We start from the raw sequence: 19924 nt of genomic DNA, 5'->3' as shown, positions 1-19924 counted from the left end.
TTATATTTCGTGTAGTATGCTCGTCTTTAACCAAAAAAAACAATAAATGCTTGATATACTAAAATTTTGAAAAACTATATGAAAGTGTCACACATCTAATAAAATGAGCGGCACTTTGAAAGATTGAATGTGTGTGTGTGTGTGTGTTTATGAGTGTATGCGATGGTGTCTCTGTGACTGAGTGTGTGTGTTTGTGTGTATGCGTCTGTGTGTGTGCGTGCATGGCCGGCCTTAGGGGGTTTAAACGGTTTAGAGATGTTTAGAGGGCTTCAGATGGGTTCAGGTGTGTTTACAATTGTTTAGAGGGGAATAGAGGGAAAGAGGGGGGCTAGAGGGGGTTTAGAGGTGTTCAGAGGGTCCCAGAGGGGTTTAGAGACGTTATAAGCCCCCCGTGAGAAATTGTATTTCTCTGAAATTGAAGATAGACATAAAGCTGGAGTAACTCAGCAGACAGGCAGCGCAGCGACTCTGGAGAGAAGACCCTTCTTCAGACCGAACTGAACTCGCGTCGGTGAGAGTACTTGTGATTGTCTGAAGAAGGGTCTTGACCAGAAACACAACCCTCTCCCCAGAGCCGCTGCCCGTCCCGCTGAGCCACCTTCAACTTCAGAGCCAAACAAAAAACACAGAGTGCTGGAGGAACTCAGCGGGCCAGGCGAATGCCTCACCAGCTGAGTTTCTCCAGCATTTTTGTCTACCGCTAAACATCAATGATTCCGGGAATGCTGATGGGACAGGGTGATAGAGAGGGAGTAGGAGAGCTAGAGAGAGACGAGACGGGGAGCGGGAGAGAGAGCGCGAGAGAAAGAGGGAGGGAGGGAGTGAGCAAAAGACAGAGAGACACAACGTGGGTCGGTAGGTGAATGACTAACCTGCACACCAGGAAGAAGCCCCTTCTCGCGGTCCGGGGCCCTCACTCATGATGGTGAGTTAAATGAAATTCTCAACGTGTCATCGATCTACATTCCTCAGTAATGTAATTGTGTTTTAAACAAGTATTAATGACGCCGCGTGAATTTTATTCAAAGGAACACGGCGTCATTAAATGAGTCTGAAGAAGGGTTTCGGCCCGAAACGTCGCCTATTTCCTTCGCTCCATAGATGCTGCTGCACCCGCTGAGTTTCCCCAGCAATTTTGTGTACCTTCGATATTCCAGCATCTGCAGTTCCCTTTTGAACACGGCGTCATTAATACTTGTTCAAAACACTATAACATTTACTGAGGAATGTGGATAGATGCAGATTCATGACATCGCATAACAAGGTGTTAACTACTTACCGTTAAGAAGTGCTAACAGCACTAGTTAACAAATCGTTTGTGTATGATGGCCGTGCAGCGGTTGTTATGCATGTTCGTTTAAAAAAAATCCGGATGGCGAATTAAAAAAATCTTTATTTAACAAAGAGAATTCGTATTTCCGTACGAAATACTGAACATTAGTGCGGGGCCCCCATTAGGCGCGGGGCCCAATTGGGAGCAATCGGTCAAATCGGCTTAACGCCGGCCCTGCACCCACCAAATGGAGCTCAGGGCCTGGCAGACATTGGCGCAGAGACAACAACCTGGCTGCTCAACACCCGGCTTGAGATCCAACTATTCCTTTGGTTTATGTTTCATCTGTTTCATCTGTGTGTATTGTATTTACCTTCCTGTTAAACTGCAGCAAGTATAAATTTCATTGTTCGTTGGTACAAATTGCAATTTGCCATTCTTGACTTTAAATGCTACTGTATTTAACTACTGTGGCCTTTAAAACAATTCAAATGATTAGATATGTCCTACATTCTGAATAATTTAGAACATGGAGCATAGAACAGTATTAGCAAAAGGACAGGCCCAGCGACCCACAAAGTCTGTACAAAGCCAAGACTATGCACATAACCCATAGCCCTGCACATAACCCATAGCCCTGCACTTAACCCATAGCCCTGCACATAACCCATAGCCCTGCACATAACCCATAGCCCTGCACATAACCCATAGCCCTGCATATCCATGTACCTATCCACAAGTGTTTTAAATCCCACTAATGTATCTGCTTCAACCACCACCCACAGCAGTGTGTTCCAGGCACTCACCACCACGCCGCACATCTCGTTTCAATTAGATTAGATTAGATATAATTTATTGCCACACAGCCAGGCTGGTGGAAATTTGGGTTGTCTGCAGCGATACAATAATTTTGACCCTCTCACCCTCAAGTTAATATTTGACTTTTCCATGCTGGGAAAAAGATTCTGACCGTCAAACCTATCTATGCATCTTACAATTTCATATACTTCCATCAGGTCTCCCTGCAACCTCAGGCATTCCAGAGAAACACAATCCAAGTTTGTTCAACCCCTCCCTGTAGCTAATACCACCTAATCCATGCATCATTCTGGTAAATCCCCTCTGCACCCTTTCCAAAGACTCCACATCCTTCCCGTAATAGAATGAACAGAACTACATATAAATTCCAAATACGGCCTAAACAAGGTTATTTAAAGCTGTAGTTTGATATTATTGTTTTGAGTTTGGTACGCAGTGGTCTTCACAGCTTCTAGGTTAGAGTTTTCATCAGGAGGGCTGGTGGCAGATTGCCTAGCAGTGGTAAATGGTTGAAACAAGAAACTGCAGATGCTGGTTTACTAAATAAGACACAGAGTACTGGAATAGCTCAGCGGATCAGGCAGCAACTCAGGAGAACATAGATTGGAGACATTTCAGGTCGAATCTTCTCCTCTTTATGTCCTGAGAAGCTGCCTGACCCGCAGAGCTTCTCCAGCACTTTGTGTCTTCAGCGGTAAATTGTTTCCTGGTTCAGTTATAAGAAGGAACCAGTTTGTCTGGTTTCTTAACAAGATGTAGAAACAAAGAACTGCAGATGCTGGTTTATACCAAAGATAGACACAAAGTGCTGGAGTAACTCAGCGGGTCAGGAGCAACTCTGGAGAAAAAGGATGGGTGACGTTTCGGGTCAGGATCTTTCTTCAGACTAACATTTCATAGCTCAGATTTGGTCATTTCCAGTTACAAAGCCAAAACAACTATCCTGCAAAATTACAAAATTAAAGAAATAGTTTAGATATACAGCACGGAAACGGGCCCCACAACCTCGTGAGTCACTGTCATCAGTCTGAAGACGTGTCCCAACCCGAAACATCATCCACCATTTTTCTTCAGAGATGCTGCCTGACCCGCTAAATTATTCCAGCACTTTGTGTCTTTTTTTTAATTTAATTTTTTTTAAATTTTATTTATTAGAAGTAAGTACAATACAGTGTTACCTTTTTACAGGTTCCCAAAATTATGTTAACATAATACATTCTCTGTACAACTTCCTTTTCTTTTTTTTTTTCTTTTTTTATTTAAAGAGAGAATTAAGAAAGAAAGAGATAGTAAAGAATAGCGGAAAGTCTAGTGTGTGTGAATAAAAATAGGCACTTTGTGTCAATCGTTAGTTTCTTAACAAATTGTCCAAACCCTCGACAAAGTATTCAGAATCAGAGCGTAGGCCGCGTCTTTCATGTGTGAGCTTCAACGTATACCTTCTCACACCTGACTGCGAATTTACGCAGCTTTTCCATTCTCCAGTCCAGGCACTCATTGACTTCATTCAGTTCAGACGACCGTCATCTTTCAAGGGCGAGGTGTCAGACTCGCCCAGGTTTTGCCTCAGGGTACAGACGCCTTCCGATAGCAGGTGAACAGAATTCATGTTGAAGTGCACAGCTCACATTTGGAAAACATTTCCAGTTACAAAGGCAAAACAACTGCACTGCAAAACTACAGAATAAAAAAATATACTGCTTGGAAACAGATCCTTCAGCCCACTGAGTCACTTCTATGACAATGTTTAAAAAACATTTGGACAGGTACGGAGATAGGAAAGATTTAGAGGGATACGGGCCAAAGGTAGGTAGGTAGAACGAGTGTAGATGGGAAATTCTGCTGGGTGTGGGCAAGTTGGGCCGAATGGCCTGTTTCCACACTGTATTATTTCATGAGGCCATACCAATCTAATTTGTCATTCTAGTTCTATATATTCCCACTCTCTAGGGTCACATTAAGGTTAATTCACAGAGAGCCAATTAATCTACAAACCCGTAAGTCTTTGGGATGTGCGAGGAAACCGGAGTGCCCGGAGGAAACCCACGCGGTCACAGACAGAACATACAAACTCCACACCGACAACACACAAGGTCAGGATCGAATGTAGGTCTCTGGCGCAGTAAGGCAGCAGCTCTACTCTGCAGGAGATAGCAGGGGACGACACAGTGGCACAGTGGCACAGTGGTAGAGTTGCTGCATTACAGCGCCAGAGACCTGGGTTAGATCCTGATCTCGGGTGCTGTCTGTGTGGAGTTTGCACATTCTCCCGGTGACCACATGGGTATTTCTCCGGGTGCTCCGGTTTTCTCTAGCATTTCCAAAAACGTTCAGGTTTGTAGGTTAGAATGTAGAATGTCTGACGAAGTATCCCAACCCGAAACAACACCCATCTTTTTTCTCCAGAGAAACTGCCTGACCCACTGAGTTACTCCAGCACTTTGTGCCCATCTAGATCTGTAGGTTAATTGGCTTCTGTACAAAAATTGTCCCTAGTGTGTAGAATAGAACTAGGGTATGGGTGGTTGTTGGTTGCCGCACACTCGGTGGGCCGAAGGGCCTGTTTCCATGCTGTATCTCTAAACAAAACGAAAGCACTGTAATAACTCTCAGGTTACGCAGGTGGAGGTGAAGGTTGCAGCTGACAGCACCAGTGACGTGTCAGAGTATCAGATACAAGCCTGCTCACCTCTACATATTTGATTCCTTGCACTTCAATAGAACCGAATGCGCAGGAGGCAAGTTTAACTGGCACATATTTATTGATAGCAACTAAAGAGGAGTTTCTCTCCCTTGACCTTACGGTTACCGAGGAAACAGAACAAAAGGAGCTATACGTTGAAATAGGCTGTAAACCGAATGTGGAATAAGAACTCACTCTCTGCTTGAATGACTAAACAAGACTAAGCATAGTTCTCTGATCCCACATTTCAGCTCTAGAGATTTCTGCCATCACGATGCTGGGTTTAGTTCTGTTTAGTTTAGAGATACAGCATAGACACACGCCCCTCGGCCCACCAAGTCCACGCCAACCATTAGTTCTACGTTATTCCACTTTCCCATCCATTCCCTACACACTGGAGGTAATTTACAGAGGGCCAATTAACCTGCAAATCCACAGGTTTTTGGGATGTGGGGGGAAACCCACATGGTCACATGTAGAACATGCAAACTCCACATAATAATAAAATAAATAATAAATATATTTTATTTAATGGGCGCCTTCAGAACATCTCAAGGACACCTTACATAGTAATCGGAATAAAAACATATAATCGGAATAAAATAAGTAATAAAGACATCACAGAGACACAAATTAAAAACAGAATTCAATCCAAAAACAAAATCAAAAACACAGTGTGAAGAGAGAGCAGCGGCAGCCAAAGCGCGCCAGCGTCCACTCTCTCTTCACGGCAGCCATCTTGTACACAGACATAGACAGCGCCTGATGTCATGATCGAACTCTGGTGCTGCGAGGCATCAGCTTTACCGGTTGCGCCACTTTGCCACCCTCCATCACATTTCCTGCTAACGATATTAGGTTAACTATTTCTTTTTTTTCTCTCATTGTGCCATCTGTCATCTACGTTTGTAAGCACTGTAATTATATTTGCCACCCTGCTACCTGCCTGGGCTGTCCTGCCACCTGTAAAACGTTGGAAGATGGCAACACATACCTCAATTAACCCTGCCAATGCGCTGGAATGTAGATCATTAACCTGGGCGATGTACCGGCCTTCAGTCCCATTAATTTCTCAACACCATTTTAGTACAGATTTTGTTTCATTCCTCTGTGCCAATAGCATTTCTGGGAGGCCTCCTCTTCCATGAAGTATTTAATTATTCTGCCTTTGCTTGATCCTCTCGCTCTGGAAATGGCAACATTTGTAATCTAGTTTTATTGATCAGCAAATAATGAGGACATAGGACTATTTCTGCCGGCTAATGAAAGGCCCATTCACACTACAAATCCTGCTCTAACCATTGACTTACAGCTGTGGTGTCTGAGCCCACCTTAAAACCAGGAAAAGCTGAAGGCAAAGTAAGTCAGCCAGCATGTCTGGAGAAAAGGAGTAAGTGACGTTTCGGGTCGGAACCCGAAACATCACCTTTTCTCCAGAGATGCTGCCTGACCCGCTGAGTTACTCCAGCATTCTGTGTCTATCTTCAGTGTAAACCAACATCTGCAGCTCCTTCCTACACAAGGCCGAAGCCAAACTCAATATGCAGGTTCATGAGCAACATGGATAAAATGAACGAATGTTTAAGAAAGAACTGTAGATGCTGGAAAAATCGAAGGTAGACGCAAAATGCTGGAGAAACTCAGCGGGTGAGGCAGCATCTATGGAGAGAAGGAATAGGCGACATTTCGGGTCGAGACCCTTCTTCAGACTGATGTCGGGGGGGGGGGGGAGGAAACAAAAGGAAGATGCGGAGACGGTGTTGTGGGAGAGCTGGGAAGGGGGAGGGGGAGGGCACCAGGGTTTCCTCTATATCCCGCAGCTCCGCTCTTACTCCCCATCCCCCTACTCGTAATAAGGACAGAGTCCCCCTTGTCCTCACCTTCCACCCCATCAGCCGTCGCATTCAACATATAATCCTCGGACATCTTTGCCACCTCCAACGGCCACATCTTCCCATCTCCTCCCCTTTCTGTTTTCCGCAGAGACCGTTCCCTCCGTAACTCCCTGGCCAATTTGTCCCTTCCTACCCAAACCACCCTCCTCCCCGGGTACTTTCCCCTGCAACCGCAGGAAATGCTACACTTGTCGCTTTACCTCCCTCCTAGATCATCCAAGGACCCAATCAGTGAGGCAGAGGTTCACCTGCATCTCCTCCAACCTCATCTACTGCATCTGCTGTTCCAGGTGTCAACTTCTCTACATTGGCGAGACCAAGCGCAGGCTTGGCGATCGCTTCGCCCAACACCTCCGCTCAGTTCGCACTAACCAGCCTGATCTCCCGGTGGCTCAGCACTTCAACTCCCCCTCCCATTCCCAATCTGACCTTTCTGTCCTAGGCCTCCTCTAATGCCAGAGTGAGGCCCAGCGCAAATTGGAGGAACAGCACCTCATATTTCGCTTCGGTAGTTTAAACCCCAATGGTAAGAACAATGACTTCTCTAATTTTAGACAGCCCTTGCTTTCTCCCTCCTTCCCCTCCCCCTTCCCAGCTCTCGCACAAAGCCTACTGCCTCCGCCTCTTCCTTTCTTTTTCTTCCCATCCCCCCCCCCCCCCGTCTTTTAAATGTTGTGATAATACCTGCCTCAACTACAGTATCTCCTCTGGCAGCTCTTATGATATACCCACCGTCCTTTGTGTGTAAAAGTTGCTCCTCAGGCTCCTGTTAAATCTTTCCCCTCTCACCTTAAACCTATGTGCCCTGGTTCTCGATTCCCCTGTGTTGGAAGGAATTGCAGATGCTGGTTTACTCCAAAGATAGATACAAAATGCTGGTGTAACTCAGCGGTTCAGGCAGCATCTTTAGAGAAAAGGAATAGATAACGTTCTGGGTCTCGACCTGAAATGTCACCTATTCCTTTCCTCCAGAGATGCTGCCTGACCCGCTAAGTTACTCCAGCATTTTGTGTCTATCTTGATTCCCTTACCCTGCTTAAAACACATTGCATTTGCTGAAAAAGAGTTCCAAATCTATCTGCTTTGCCAATCAAGGGACTTTCATTTATTTTTTATCTAGAGATACAGTGTGGAAACTGGTCCTTTGGCCTACCAAGTCCGCGCTGACCTCCCGGTCACACTAGTTCTGTGAACCCACTTTCGCATCCACTCCCTACACACGAGGGGCAATTTACAGAGGCCAATGAACCTACAAACCCCAACGTCTTTGGGATGTGGGAGGAAACCGGAGCACCCCTATAAAACCCACATGGTCAAAGGAGAAAGTGCAATCTCCACACATATAGCATCCGAGGTCAGGATCAAACCCGGGTCTGTGGCGTTGAGAGGAAGCAGCTCTATCCGCTGCACCACTGTGACACCCCACATGATTGTGCTGGTTGATAACAGTTCATGTTGTTTACACTCTTTGCATTTGGTAATCACCAAGCTCTTACTGTGCAGTGTTTAATCCTGCATCTGCTGCCCAGAATGCAAACTGGAGCTGTGTGCTACAATTTTAGGGAAAGGTTTTAGTAAATACTAGACGGTTGGGTCTGCTCCCCAACGCACCCGTTCGTGGTCGTCCAACTCAAGCCGTTCCCAAACGCAAGATTCCAGCACTCCCCTTGCCTTCCTCAGCAGTGATCTTTTAAAAAATTCCAATTGCACTTGCCCTGCGTGTTGCAATAGCAAATCGCCGTCCCCCTTCTAGTCGAGCCATTGTGATATCATCATTTGAAGCTGGTCAGTTTGAAATTCAAAGACGTCATCATTTGAAGCGGGTCGGTTTGAAATTCAAGGTAATTAATCAGTAATAAGTCGAGAAATAAAGCATAAAATGTTCATTGAAAGTGATCTCGGCCTCGAGGGGGAAAATGTGAATCAGAATAAGAAAAAATGTTGTGAAAGTTGGCATTTTAAAAATTTTAATCGCGAATAACATGTCAAATATAGGATGAAATCTTCATTCAGGCTGGTCTCTGCTAGCTGAGCCATTGTTTCGTCATCATTTGAAGCTGGTGTTTTTAATTTCAAAGTCTTTTGATGTTTTTAAACTTTAATCAGAAATAAGTCGAGAAATAAAGCATGAAATGTTCAGGTAAGGTGCTCCCGGCCTCGACGGGAAAAATGTCAACCGGAATATGTAAAAATGTTACCGTTACCGTGTAGTTTTTTCACGAAGATGTAAAGACAACCACATATACACACACACATATACACACTAACAAGATCAGAGTTTTAATCAGTATATGATGCAGCAGATAATCAGATATTAAGAAGGATTTTCATGAGTTTAAAGTCACAATACCAAAAGTTTATTTCCCATTTCAAGGCACAAAGTGCTGGAGTAACTCAGCGGTTCAGGCAGCATCTTTGGAGAACATGCATTGGTGATGTTTCGGGTTGGGACCCTTCTTCAGACTATTTCAGTGTTCTGTCTTTATTCCCCATCTGTTAATCTTGGAAGGTAGAATTGAATTGAAGGAGTAGGCAAGGTTATTTTTGGCTAATATACAGGATTGCAGGTGAAATTTGAATTGGAAGAAGGATCCCGACCCGAAACATCACCTATCCATGTTCTCCAGAAGTGCTGGCTGATCCGCTGAGTTACTCCAGCACTTTGTGTCTTCTTTTTTAAACCAGCACCTGCAGTTCATTGTTTCTGATCCATTTGGTTGACGCAATGTAATTGCTTTAAGGATTTTACTAAGAGACCACTCCATTCAGCACCTAAAGGGCCTGTCCCACTAAGGTGACTTTTCAGTGACTGTCTTCGACATTCAAGCTGAAGGGCACTCGCCTGAGGATCGACCGTAAGCGACGCACACGCACACACAAAAAAAGGTGGGGGCCAGGGAAAGCGGGAGAGCGCTGTCTGAAATTCACACCCGTGATGAACAGGAAGGTAAAAGACGTCTGGCACAGTGACGGTAAGTCCTTTAGAGAGCGCGGAGGGGGTGGGGGAGAAGGGGGGGAGAAGGGGGGGAGAAGGCGGGGGAGAAAGGTCAAAAACTTTATTTGCCATTTGTGCTTACACACATAGGAACTCTTGTGCGGTTGTTCAGAGTCAAGTCAAGTCAAATTAAAAAGACATACAGAAAGACACATAATCTATAAAAACATATACCTCTAGAAATAGAAAAGAAAGTGCCTAAAACCCTATATAAAGGGGAAAGTGAGAGCATTGTAAATTGCACAAACCCTATATAAAAGTGTCGATTGCATTGTAAATTGCACAGGCCCAGGAGGCAATATAATATGATATAATATGATATGCTATGAGGTAGGTCAGGACATCAGTTCATTTTGTTTTGGCCAAGAGTCTCACTGTGGCAGGGAAGTAGCTCTTAAAAAAGCGTGTTCTGTTTGTGGCGATGCTGTCCGCTCGTCTGTGCCTGAGGTTGTATGTGCAGTTTTTGTGTTTGAGCAGGGAGTGAGCTGGATGTAGTGTGTCTCTGATGATTCTCTCTGCTCTTTTTTGACAGCGCTGTGTGTAGATTGTGTCCATGGAGGGGAGTTCCGTTCTGATAATCCTCTCTGCAGTCTTTATGACTCTTTGCAGAGCCTTCCTCTCTGTCTGTGTGGTGTTTCCATACCACACCGTGATGCCTGTGGTGAGGATGCTCTCTATCTGTCCTTTGTAGACCTGGGGGGAGAAAGGGGGGGGGGGAGAAAGGGGGAGGGGGAGAAAGGGGGAGGGGGAGAAAGGGGAGGGTGAGAAAGGGGGGGGAGAAAGGGGGGGGGAGAAAGGGGGGGGGGGAGAAAGGGGGGGAGGAGAAAGGGGGGGGAGAAAGGGGGGGGGGAGAAGGGGGGGGGGGAGAGAGAAGGGGGGGGGGGGAGAAGGGGAGAGAAGGAGTGGAGACACTTTTAAGAAGCCAGACAACTTTTAATAAAGTTTAGCGTGCATTTAACATTACCGGTCGGTTTACTTACCTTTTTTTTCTCAATGAGCTTTACCCTCGATTGCCTTCGATTACTACGATCTACCTCGACTAAACCCAAGAGTAAAAAAATATCGATTTTTTTCCATGGCGACCTTTTTTTACTCGCGGGCATTTTACAGCATGTTGAAAAATACTCCGCGACCTAGCTGAGGCCTTGAGTACACGGGGACTACTCTCGAGCATGAAGGAGAGTTACAAAGACCTCCTAGGACCTCGTGTCGACCATGCTGCGAGTATGAGTCGAGGGCAAACTCTTCTAAACTCGCCAATTAGGTTGCCGCAATGGGACTGCCCCTTTAGCCCCTTTACCTCAACAGCAGGATACAAAGTTTGATTGCCTACCCCTTTTCTCCATCATAGAAAAGCTGTTTAATCTCTTGAGTTTAGACCAGTTGAGTTGTGCACCTGATTCATCTGTGGAACAGGTCTGTCAGCACACAAGCCAGCCCTGTTATCCTGCTTTAAAGATCTTGTTTAGAAAGGTGCTGTGGCTGCTCAGGCAATGTAAGGATCAGTGTTCTTTCAGTGTAAGGAGGTAGATCAAAGATCAAGCTTCACAAAATGTCGAGGGAAACTTTCTGCTTTGAGTGCAGCAGTGATCCAAGATCAAATTTAGAGCTTTAATAGATTTATTTAACTCCCACATTTCCACACCTATTCCATTAACTGCTCACTGAGTGCAACTTGATTCGCATAAGCTGAAAATTAATTTATAACAATGAAAACAGTTTTTAATGACTCTGAGTAACCCCATCAACGCTCATAAATTATAGGAGCAGAATAAGGCCATTAATCCCATCGTGTACTCTGGCTGATCTATCTGTCCTCCTCAACCCCTTTCTCCTGCCTTCTCCCCATAATCCCTGACACCCGTACTAATCACGAATCTGTCAACCTTCGCCATCAAAATATCTATAACTTGGCCTCCACAGCCAACTGTGGCAATGAATTCTACAGATTCACCACCCTTTGACTGAAGAAATTCCTCTTCATCTCATTTCTAAAGATATGTCCTTTCATTCTGAGTCCATGCCCTCAGTTCGTAAACTCTCCACTGGTGGAAATATCCCCTCCACATCCACTCTAACCAGGCATTTCACTATTCAGTAAGTTTCAATAAGGTGTCCCCTCATCCTTCTAAACTCCAGCAAGTACAGACCCAGTGCCATCAAACGCTTATCATGGATGCCCTTGGGGTTGCTCCCCTTGCCTAATCATCCATTGTCACTTGTGATAACAACTGCACACCTTCAAGGTTGTGAGGCATCAGAGAGTGTTGTGAGATTGTTTAGCACTGTCCACTGTGTGCAGATTTTGAAGTTTAACACGTAGGTGGTCCTGTGAGGTTGTTTTACAAACCTGGCACCTCATATCCCACCCAGCACCTCCGCATTGACCCTGGGCTGATCCCCTGGCTCTATTGTAAAGGTAGGGTGAGAGTTCATAGAATCATACAACACAGAAACTGGCCATTTGGCCCAACTTGCGCATGGTGACCTAGATTTCCCATCTACGCTAGTCCCACCTGCCCGCGTCTAGACCATATCCCTCTAAACCTTTCCTATCCATGTACCTGTCCAAATGACTTTTAAATGTTGTTATTGTACCTGCCTTAATTAGAATTAGATCCTTTATTTGTCATTCAGACCTTACGGTCTGAACAAAATGTCGTTACCGGCAGCCATACATACAATAATAAACAACAGAACAGACAGTAAACACAAATTAACATCCACCAGTGTGTCCAACAAACACCTCCTCACTGTGATGGAGCCAAAAAATCTTAGGGCTGCTGTCTCTTCCCTCCTCTGCGCTGAGGCGATACCCCACCGGGCGATGGTAAGTCAGTCCCATGGCTCACCGAGCTCCGCGAACGGGCCGGTTCAAACTCCGCGGCCCGGGGGTGGTCGAAGCTGCCGCCTTCCAGTCCAGCGGACGCAGCTGTTGACGATGTCGTCCACTGGCCCGCGGCCGAACCCCGGACTCAGGCCGCCGCCGCCAGAATGCCGTCTCAGCCACCGGAGCACCGTTCCAGCCCCGAGCCGGGTCACCCTCACGTGAGCGCCGTTCCACCCTCGAGCCAGGCCGCCCTCACGGGAGCGTCTCAGCCCCGCGCCAGGCCGCCCTCACGGGAGCGCTGTTACCCTCGAGCCAGGCCGCCCTCACGGGAGCGTCTCAGCCCCTCACGGGAGCGCCGTTACCCTCGAGCTGGGCCGCCTTCACGGGAGCGCCGTTACCCTCGAGCCAGGCCGCCCTCACGGGAGCGCCGTTACCCTCGAGTCAGGCCGCCCTCACAGTAGCGCCGTTACCCTCGTGCTGGGCCGCCCTTACGGGAGCGCCGTTACCCTCGAGCCGGGCCGCCCTCACGGGAGCGCCGTTACCCTCGAGCCGGGCTGCCCTCACGGGAGCGCCGTTACCCTCACCGTTCCAGCCCCGAGCCGGGCCGCCCTCACGGGAGCGAGCCCAGGACGAGTCCTGACAGGCTCTGCCTCCGGAGCCTTGAGGTCGCCAGCTCCGCCATTAGGCCTCAGCGCAGACGGAGGCAGAGAAGGGAGATACAACAAGAAAGTCGCATTCCCCCGAAAGGAGAGACAGAAAGCCCTGTCTAATCTAATCTAATCTGTTTCAACCCCCCGCCCCCCCCACACACATAACACAAACCTAAAAACTTAACTAAACAAGACGAAAAAAACAACACAAAAAAGTAAAAACAAACGGACTGCAGGCGAGCCGCAGCTGTTCACCAGCGCCGCCACTTCCGGTCCTACTACATCTGGCAGCTTGTTCCATATGATGTGTGGAAAAAGTTGCCCCTCAGGTTCCTATTAAATCTTTTCCCTCTAATCTTAAACCTTTGTCCTCTGGTTCTTGATTTTCCCTACTCAGTGAAAAAGACTCTGTATTCATATGATCTGTTCCCCTATGATTTTATAGCAGGCCCTGAAGATACAGGCTGTGGTGGTGGTAGTGGCATTTCTGCTGCTAATGAACTATAAGACCTCATGGTTGCTCAGCTTCAAGGTGAGATTCTATGAATGTACAATAAATGTTGTCTTTGTTGCAGTCCATCCCTGTTAGCTTGATGGCAGTACCACACATCGCAATGCCCTGAGTAGTAAAGGCACCCACAGGCCCAACAACCATGAGGCTAGTCAACACTACGAACGCCAACTAAACTTCGGAACTGCCTGATTGTACTCGCGATTTTGGGCTTTGTTTTTGCACAAAAACATTGATTTTTTTTTAAATGTATTGAACATTTTTGTGTTCTTTATTATTGTATCTACAAAGGACAGGTCCACCACCATTTTTCCAGCAACTGGAGGTCTGGCACCTCCTTTAATCCAGACAAAAGTCCTTTAATCCAGACTTGAAACCCTCCCCACTCCAGAAGTTCCCTCGAAAATGTGCACCCCAGGCCGTGTGAGGCGGCCAATCTCGACTTCATTACGACCTCTGTGGCAGATCGGCAGGTTGAATTTTCCCCCTGCAGCTGGGACTCTGGAACTCCAGCCTGGCTGGAGCTGGCAGATCCATCCCCACAGCTGACTTTGTGGCCAATCTACCGATCCAATTGTCCCCCTGCAGCTGAGGCTCTGGAACTCCAGCCTGTCCAGAGCCAGCAGATCTGTTCCCATAACAGACTTCTGAGGCCAACTTTGCAGGGTAGTATCTCGGCACTCCGGTGGCCTAAGTAGACTGTTCCAGTACCATTCGACTCCTTTTGGAGTCCGTGACCTCTGATGGTCTGGCAAAATGGATAATTCAGAAAGGCTCTGGAAAATTAGCGGTGAACTTGTACTTTGTTTACATACCTGTTGTCCTGCTTCAAGCAAGAATTTCTTTGTTCTGTTTCGGGACAGTAAAATATTCTCTTGACTCTTGTCTACCTTTTGACTGCAAGGTGGCCATTTCTACTAGTACTGCCATGGACAGACGCATCTATTACAGGTAGGTTGGCGAGTATGAAGTCAGGTAGTCTCACGCCTGGTGTTGGCACAGTGAAAAGCTTTGTTTTGCATGTTGTCCAATCAGATTAGATAATACGATACATAAATACAATCAAGTCAAACTCAAGTAGAATAGGTAGAGCGAAGGGGAAGATACAGATTGCAGAATATATCTGCAAGGAATCGACAAATCCCTTCACTGCTGAGGATGGAGGATATCCTTCCTGTTCCCTCGGTGTACGCTTAAAATCTCGTGATCACTTTACTGTCAACGTCCAATTTAGCAATATTGGTGCCACAATTACCTCGGTAGAATAATTAATATCATAATTTTTTAGGCTTTAGAGATACAGCGCAGAAACATGCACTTCAGCCCACCGAGTCCACGCCGACCAGTGTCACCCTGTGCACTAACCTACATACCAAGGACAATTTTACAACTTACCAAAGCCAATTTACCACTTTGGAATGTGGGTGGAGACCGGAGCACCCGGAGAATACCCATGCGGCCACAGGTAGAATGTACAAACTCTTTATACACAGCACGCGTGGTCAGGATCGAACCCGGGTTTTTGGTGCTGCAAGGCAGCAACTCTACTGTTGTGCCACTGTGTCGCCCGACTCTATCTACTCAATACATATTTCCCCATGTGTAAGTGACAGTAGATTGGCACTTTTTCAAATATGGCAAAAAGTTAATTACAAATTTATGTGCACCCCATATTTAGAAACATTTCGGCACCTGTAGCATCCAGCCTATGGCCACTTGATAGATTAACTTTTGCAGGTGTCATTCAGAAAACATTTTGACATACGAAATTGCTGAAAACTAACTGTAAAAAAGCCGTTCCTCATTGAATCTCCAGTTAATTCCCTGAGAAAGAATCCCGCTGTCTGAAGGCTGCTTCAACTCAAACACTTTTCAGTTAGTAGAGAAAAAAACTGAATGAAACAAACGCCAAAACATTGGTCTGCTATTTTCACCACAAATTCATGGTTTATTGATCAAAAAGAATTAGTTAGCAGAGAATTTTAAATTTCTGCAATTCCTTCATTACCAAATATGTGTCTTGTCTCTTCATATCTTCGCAGGTGGCTGACTATCTCTGAACATTTGGCTTCTGTTATTTTCCACATCGCGAAGAAGTACTGCAAAGCAAGTGGGAAAACACTTTAATAATTCACTTTTCTCAAGAAAGGTTCGACTTTGGCATCATTGCATCAGGTCTATTCTCTTAAATGCTACTTACGCTCCACGTGGCAGGCTGCTCTGGAAGGCTAGATCGCATGGGATCCAAGGATAGCTGAATGGATAGCAAATTGGCTCCATGGAAGGAAACAGAGGGTGATATGGTTTTGCAGATAGTGAAGATGGTTGTGGAAAATTGCAGCAGGATCTGGATCAATTGGCCAGGTGGGCGGAGGAATGGTTGATGGAATTTAATACAGAAAAGTGTGAGGCGTTGCATTTTGGGTGGTCGAACAAGAGCAAAACCTACACAGTATATGGTAGGCCTCTGGGTAGTGTTGTAGAGCAAAGGGATCTAGGAAGATGCATGGTTCCTTGAAAGTCGAGTCGCATGTATTGTAGATAAGGTGTCAAAAAGGCACTTTGGCCTTCATCTGTCAGAGTATTGAGTATAGAAGATGGGAGGTCATGTTGCATTTGTATAAGACACTGGTGAGATCGCATTCAGAATATTGTGTTCAGTTCTGGGCACCATGGTATAGGAAAGATATTGTCAAGCTTGAAAGGGTTCAGAAATGATTTACGAGGATGTTGCCAGGACTAGAGGGTGTGAGCTACAGGGAGAAATTGAGTAAGCTGGGTCTCTATTCCATGGAGCGCAGGAAGATGAGGGGAGATCTTATAGAGGTATATAAAATTATGAGAAGAATAGATTGTGTGGATGCACAGAGTTTTTGCCCAGAATAGAGAAATCAAGGACTAGAGGACATAAGTTCAAGGTGAAGGGGAAAAGACTGAATAGGAATCTGAGAGTTAACTTTTTTACACAAAGGGTGGTGGGTGTATGGAACAAGCTGCCAGAGGAGGTAGTTGAGGCTGGGATTATCCCATAGTTTAAGAAACTGTTAGACAGGTACACAGTAAGTACAGGTTTGGAGGGATATGGACCAAGCGTAGGCAAGTGGGACTAGTGTAACTGGGACATTGTTTGCTGCTGAAAGTTGCAACATGAGTAGATAGAGTGGTAAAGCATGCTTGCTTTCATCAGTCGGGGCACTGAATATGAAAGTCAGTTCGTCATGTTGCAGCTTTGTAAAACTTTGATTAGGCTACATTTGGGACATTATGTGCAGTTCTCGTCACCTCATTACAGGAAGGATCTGGAGGCTTTGGAGAGGGGATTCTCTAGAATGTTGCCTGAATTGGAGACTATTAACTACAGAGATTGGACAAACTTGGATTGTTTTCTCTGGAGTATCAGAGGCTGAGAGGTGACTTAATAGAAGTATATAAAATTATGAAAGGCAGAGAGTCAGATTCTTTCTCCCAGGATCGAAATGTCAAATGCTAGATAGCACGGCTTTAAGGTGAGAGGAGGAAAGTTTAAAGGTCGGCAACCTACGGCCCTTCGGGCGAATGCGGCCCGTAACCCGAAACCTCCGGCCCGCAGGCGTATTTTTTTCCCTGTAATCATCCGGCCCGCAGACTTCTGTCATCTCCGGTACCTCTCGAGCCAGAGGTCGCGGCGCCCAAGCGTGGTGATGCAAGGACGCAAGGAGGCCTGCGCTAGGGGCCACAATGGTGGAGACGGTGAGCGCGGCCGCGCACCTTCTGTGTCTGGGCTTCACTGTCGGTATCGGGGTTGTCAATAGGCCGGGGACGAGTGAGTGTGAGTATTTGAGCCACTGCCTTCAGGACAGAGCCAAGGTAATAGTCCGTGGGTGCTCCATGTTCGTGAGCACGCGTAACTAGGGGCGAGTGCTCCGGGTGGCGTCCTCTAAGGGGCAGGATCTATGTGAACACGTGATTTGGTGCCTGCCATCCGGGGCGGGATGGGGTCGGGATCCATGTGTACCAAGAAATTGTGTGTCCCCGGTCCCCCCCATGTTTTGATAGCGATTTCCGTGCCTTGGAACAGTGAGTGCAATATCATTGGGCTAAAGGCCCTGTTCCATTTGCTGCATTACCTATGTTCTATGTTCTAAGAGTAGCCATCTGATTGTTCCTACAATAACATGTTCATAAATTCTAGGAGCAGAATTAGACCATTTGACCCATCGAGTTTACTCCACCATTCAATCGTGGCTGATCTATCTTTTCTTCTCAAACCCATTCTCCTGCCTTCTCCCCATAACCCCTGACATGTTATGGTATCAAGTAGAGGGCAGGCTATTTTAGATCATGCAATGTGTAGCAAGACAGGGTTAATCTATGAACCCAAACACATAATAAATGATACACGCGAAAAGTTTGACCGCGGCATGAAGAATTCCAAAAAATCAGCTTGGGGGTGAGATATTTAAGTTCTCAATTAGTGTTGTTTCTCAGGACCAACAGCCTTAGCAGAGGAGGAGCCAGAACAGTTTTAAAGTTCACGAGCAGGTAAGTGTGTCCTGTTTTTCAGGACTGACAGCCACATCCACAGGAAGTTTGTCCAGCTGCTGTTCCTCTTAGAACGCATGGATCGGTTGGACAGGCTGAGGAGCATACAGGAGGCAGAGAGGGTTTATGAACAGAAGTTACAGTAAATGGCCACACTAAAGGTTTAATCAGAGAGAGGGATGACCACCAGGAGAGGCAGGTAGTGCAGACGTCTCCTGTGGCTATCTCCCCCCCCCACTGTCTTATTTTAGTGTTTTTGAGGGTGATAGCCTGTCAGGGGCAAGTAGTGGGAGCAAAAGACACAAAGTGCCACCAGATAATTACAGGCCAGTGTGTATTACATTAAAGGGAGGGAACCAATTAGAATTAAAAATTCTAAGGGGGCAGCGTTTATCTTCGGTGGGAAAGGTGGAAATTGATCTGCAATATAGAGGCCCAAGAGATTGCAGATGCTGGAATCTGGAGTAAAACAAACGAGAGGCTGGAGGAACTCAATGGGTCAGGCAGGGAAACAGACAAGGGGCCAAATCCCATTTCAGTCAGTCGTGCAGCATAGAAACAGGCCCATTTAACCCAACCCATACAAAATCATGAGAGGAGTACATCAGGTAGACACACAGAGTCTCTTGCCCAGAGTAGGGGAATCGAGAACCAGAGGGCATAGGTTTAAAGTGAGGGGGGAAAGATTTAATGGGAACCCGAGGGGTAACATTTTTACACAAAGGGTGCTGGGTATATGGAACAAGCTGCTGGAGGAGCTGGAGGTAGTTGAGGCAGATACTATCGCAACATTGAAGAAACATTTAGACAGATACATGGACAGGACATGTTTAGAGGGATAAGGGTTAAACGCAGGCAGGTGGGGCTAGTGTAGATGGGACATGTCCCCTAAAGGGCCTATTTCCACTCTGTAAGACTCTAGACTCTATAACTCATCTATGCCGAGCAAGATGCCCATTTAAGCTAGTCCCATGTGCCCGCGTTTGGCCATTATCCCACTTATTAATCCCTTAATTCGGAAAAGACAGTATGGGAAATCCAGTCTCACAAATTTTATAGTGTGTTTTGAAGCGCTAATCGGGTATATCAGTGAGTGCAGGATTCATATTGTCTGCATGGGCTCAGGAAAGCATATTTTTTAATATAAGGTTGTGCATGGCGGGCTGGAGCCAATGAGATCCAGATCAATCTGGCAAAGTAGACCCAAATTTGGCATAGAGATAGGAGGCGGAGCGTGTTGGGAGTGGGTTATTTTTCTGATTGGAATGTATGAGCAATTGTGTACTCCAGGGATCAGCATAGAGGCCTTTGATATTTGTGATATACATTAATGACGGATGTGAATGTTGAAGGTATGATAAGGAAGTTTGCAAATGATACGAAAAGTGGTATTTTGTAGATAGCGAGGAAGGCTGTCTAAGACTACAGTATGATATAGATCAGCTGGAAGGTTGGGTGGAACAATGGCAAATTGAATTTAATCCTGAGAAATGGTAAGGCAAACAAGGGTAGGACATAATGGTAGGGCCAATGGACAGAGGGACAGTGGCAGCAGGGGTGATGTATGGATGTGATGCCCTACAACTCTATGCCCTACAACTCTATGATGGCACATCCTTACATTCTCTGGAGGTTACAATCTCAAAAAAAGCTTACGTTTATACTGCTCAATTATATTATTACATCAAACTGCCATTTTCTCCATGACGGATGTTAACATTTCTCTACTACCGAGGAAATGTTAATA

General features: G+C 46.1%; 1 protein-coding gene across 1 annotated transcript in view; it reads right to left on the bottom strand.

Moving 5' to 3' along the window:
• Positions 1–15578: 15578 nt before the first annotated feature.
• The window catches only part of rsph3 (radial spoke head 3), a 28694-nt gene continuing 24348 nt past the window's right edge, over positions 15579–19924 (bottom strand). The window contains exon 8 of the mRNA XM_033025395.1: positions 15579–15755. Coding sequence (XP_032881286.1) covers positions 15685–15755 — 71 coding nt within the window. The 3' untranslated portion in view covers positions 15579–15684. The remainder of the gene's footprint in view (positions 15756–19924) is intronic.

This window comes from Amblyraja radiata, chromosome 8 (assembly GCF_010909765.2).
Source record: "Amblyraja radiata isolate CabotCenter1 chromosome 8, sAmbRad1.1.pri, whole genome shotgun sequence".
Classification (NCBI taxonomy): Eukaryota; Metazoa; Chordata; class Chondrichthyes; order Rajiformes; family Rajidae; genus Amblyraja; species Amblyraja radiata.
Note: the sequence above shows the minus strand (reverse complement) of the source record. Positions and strands in the feature narration are given on the sequence as shown.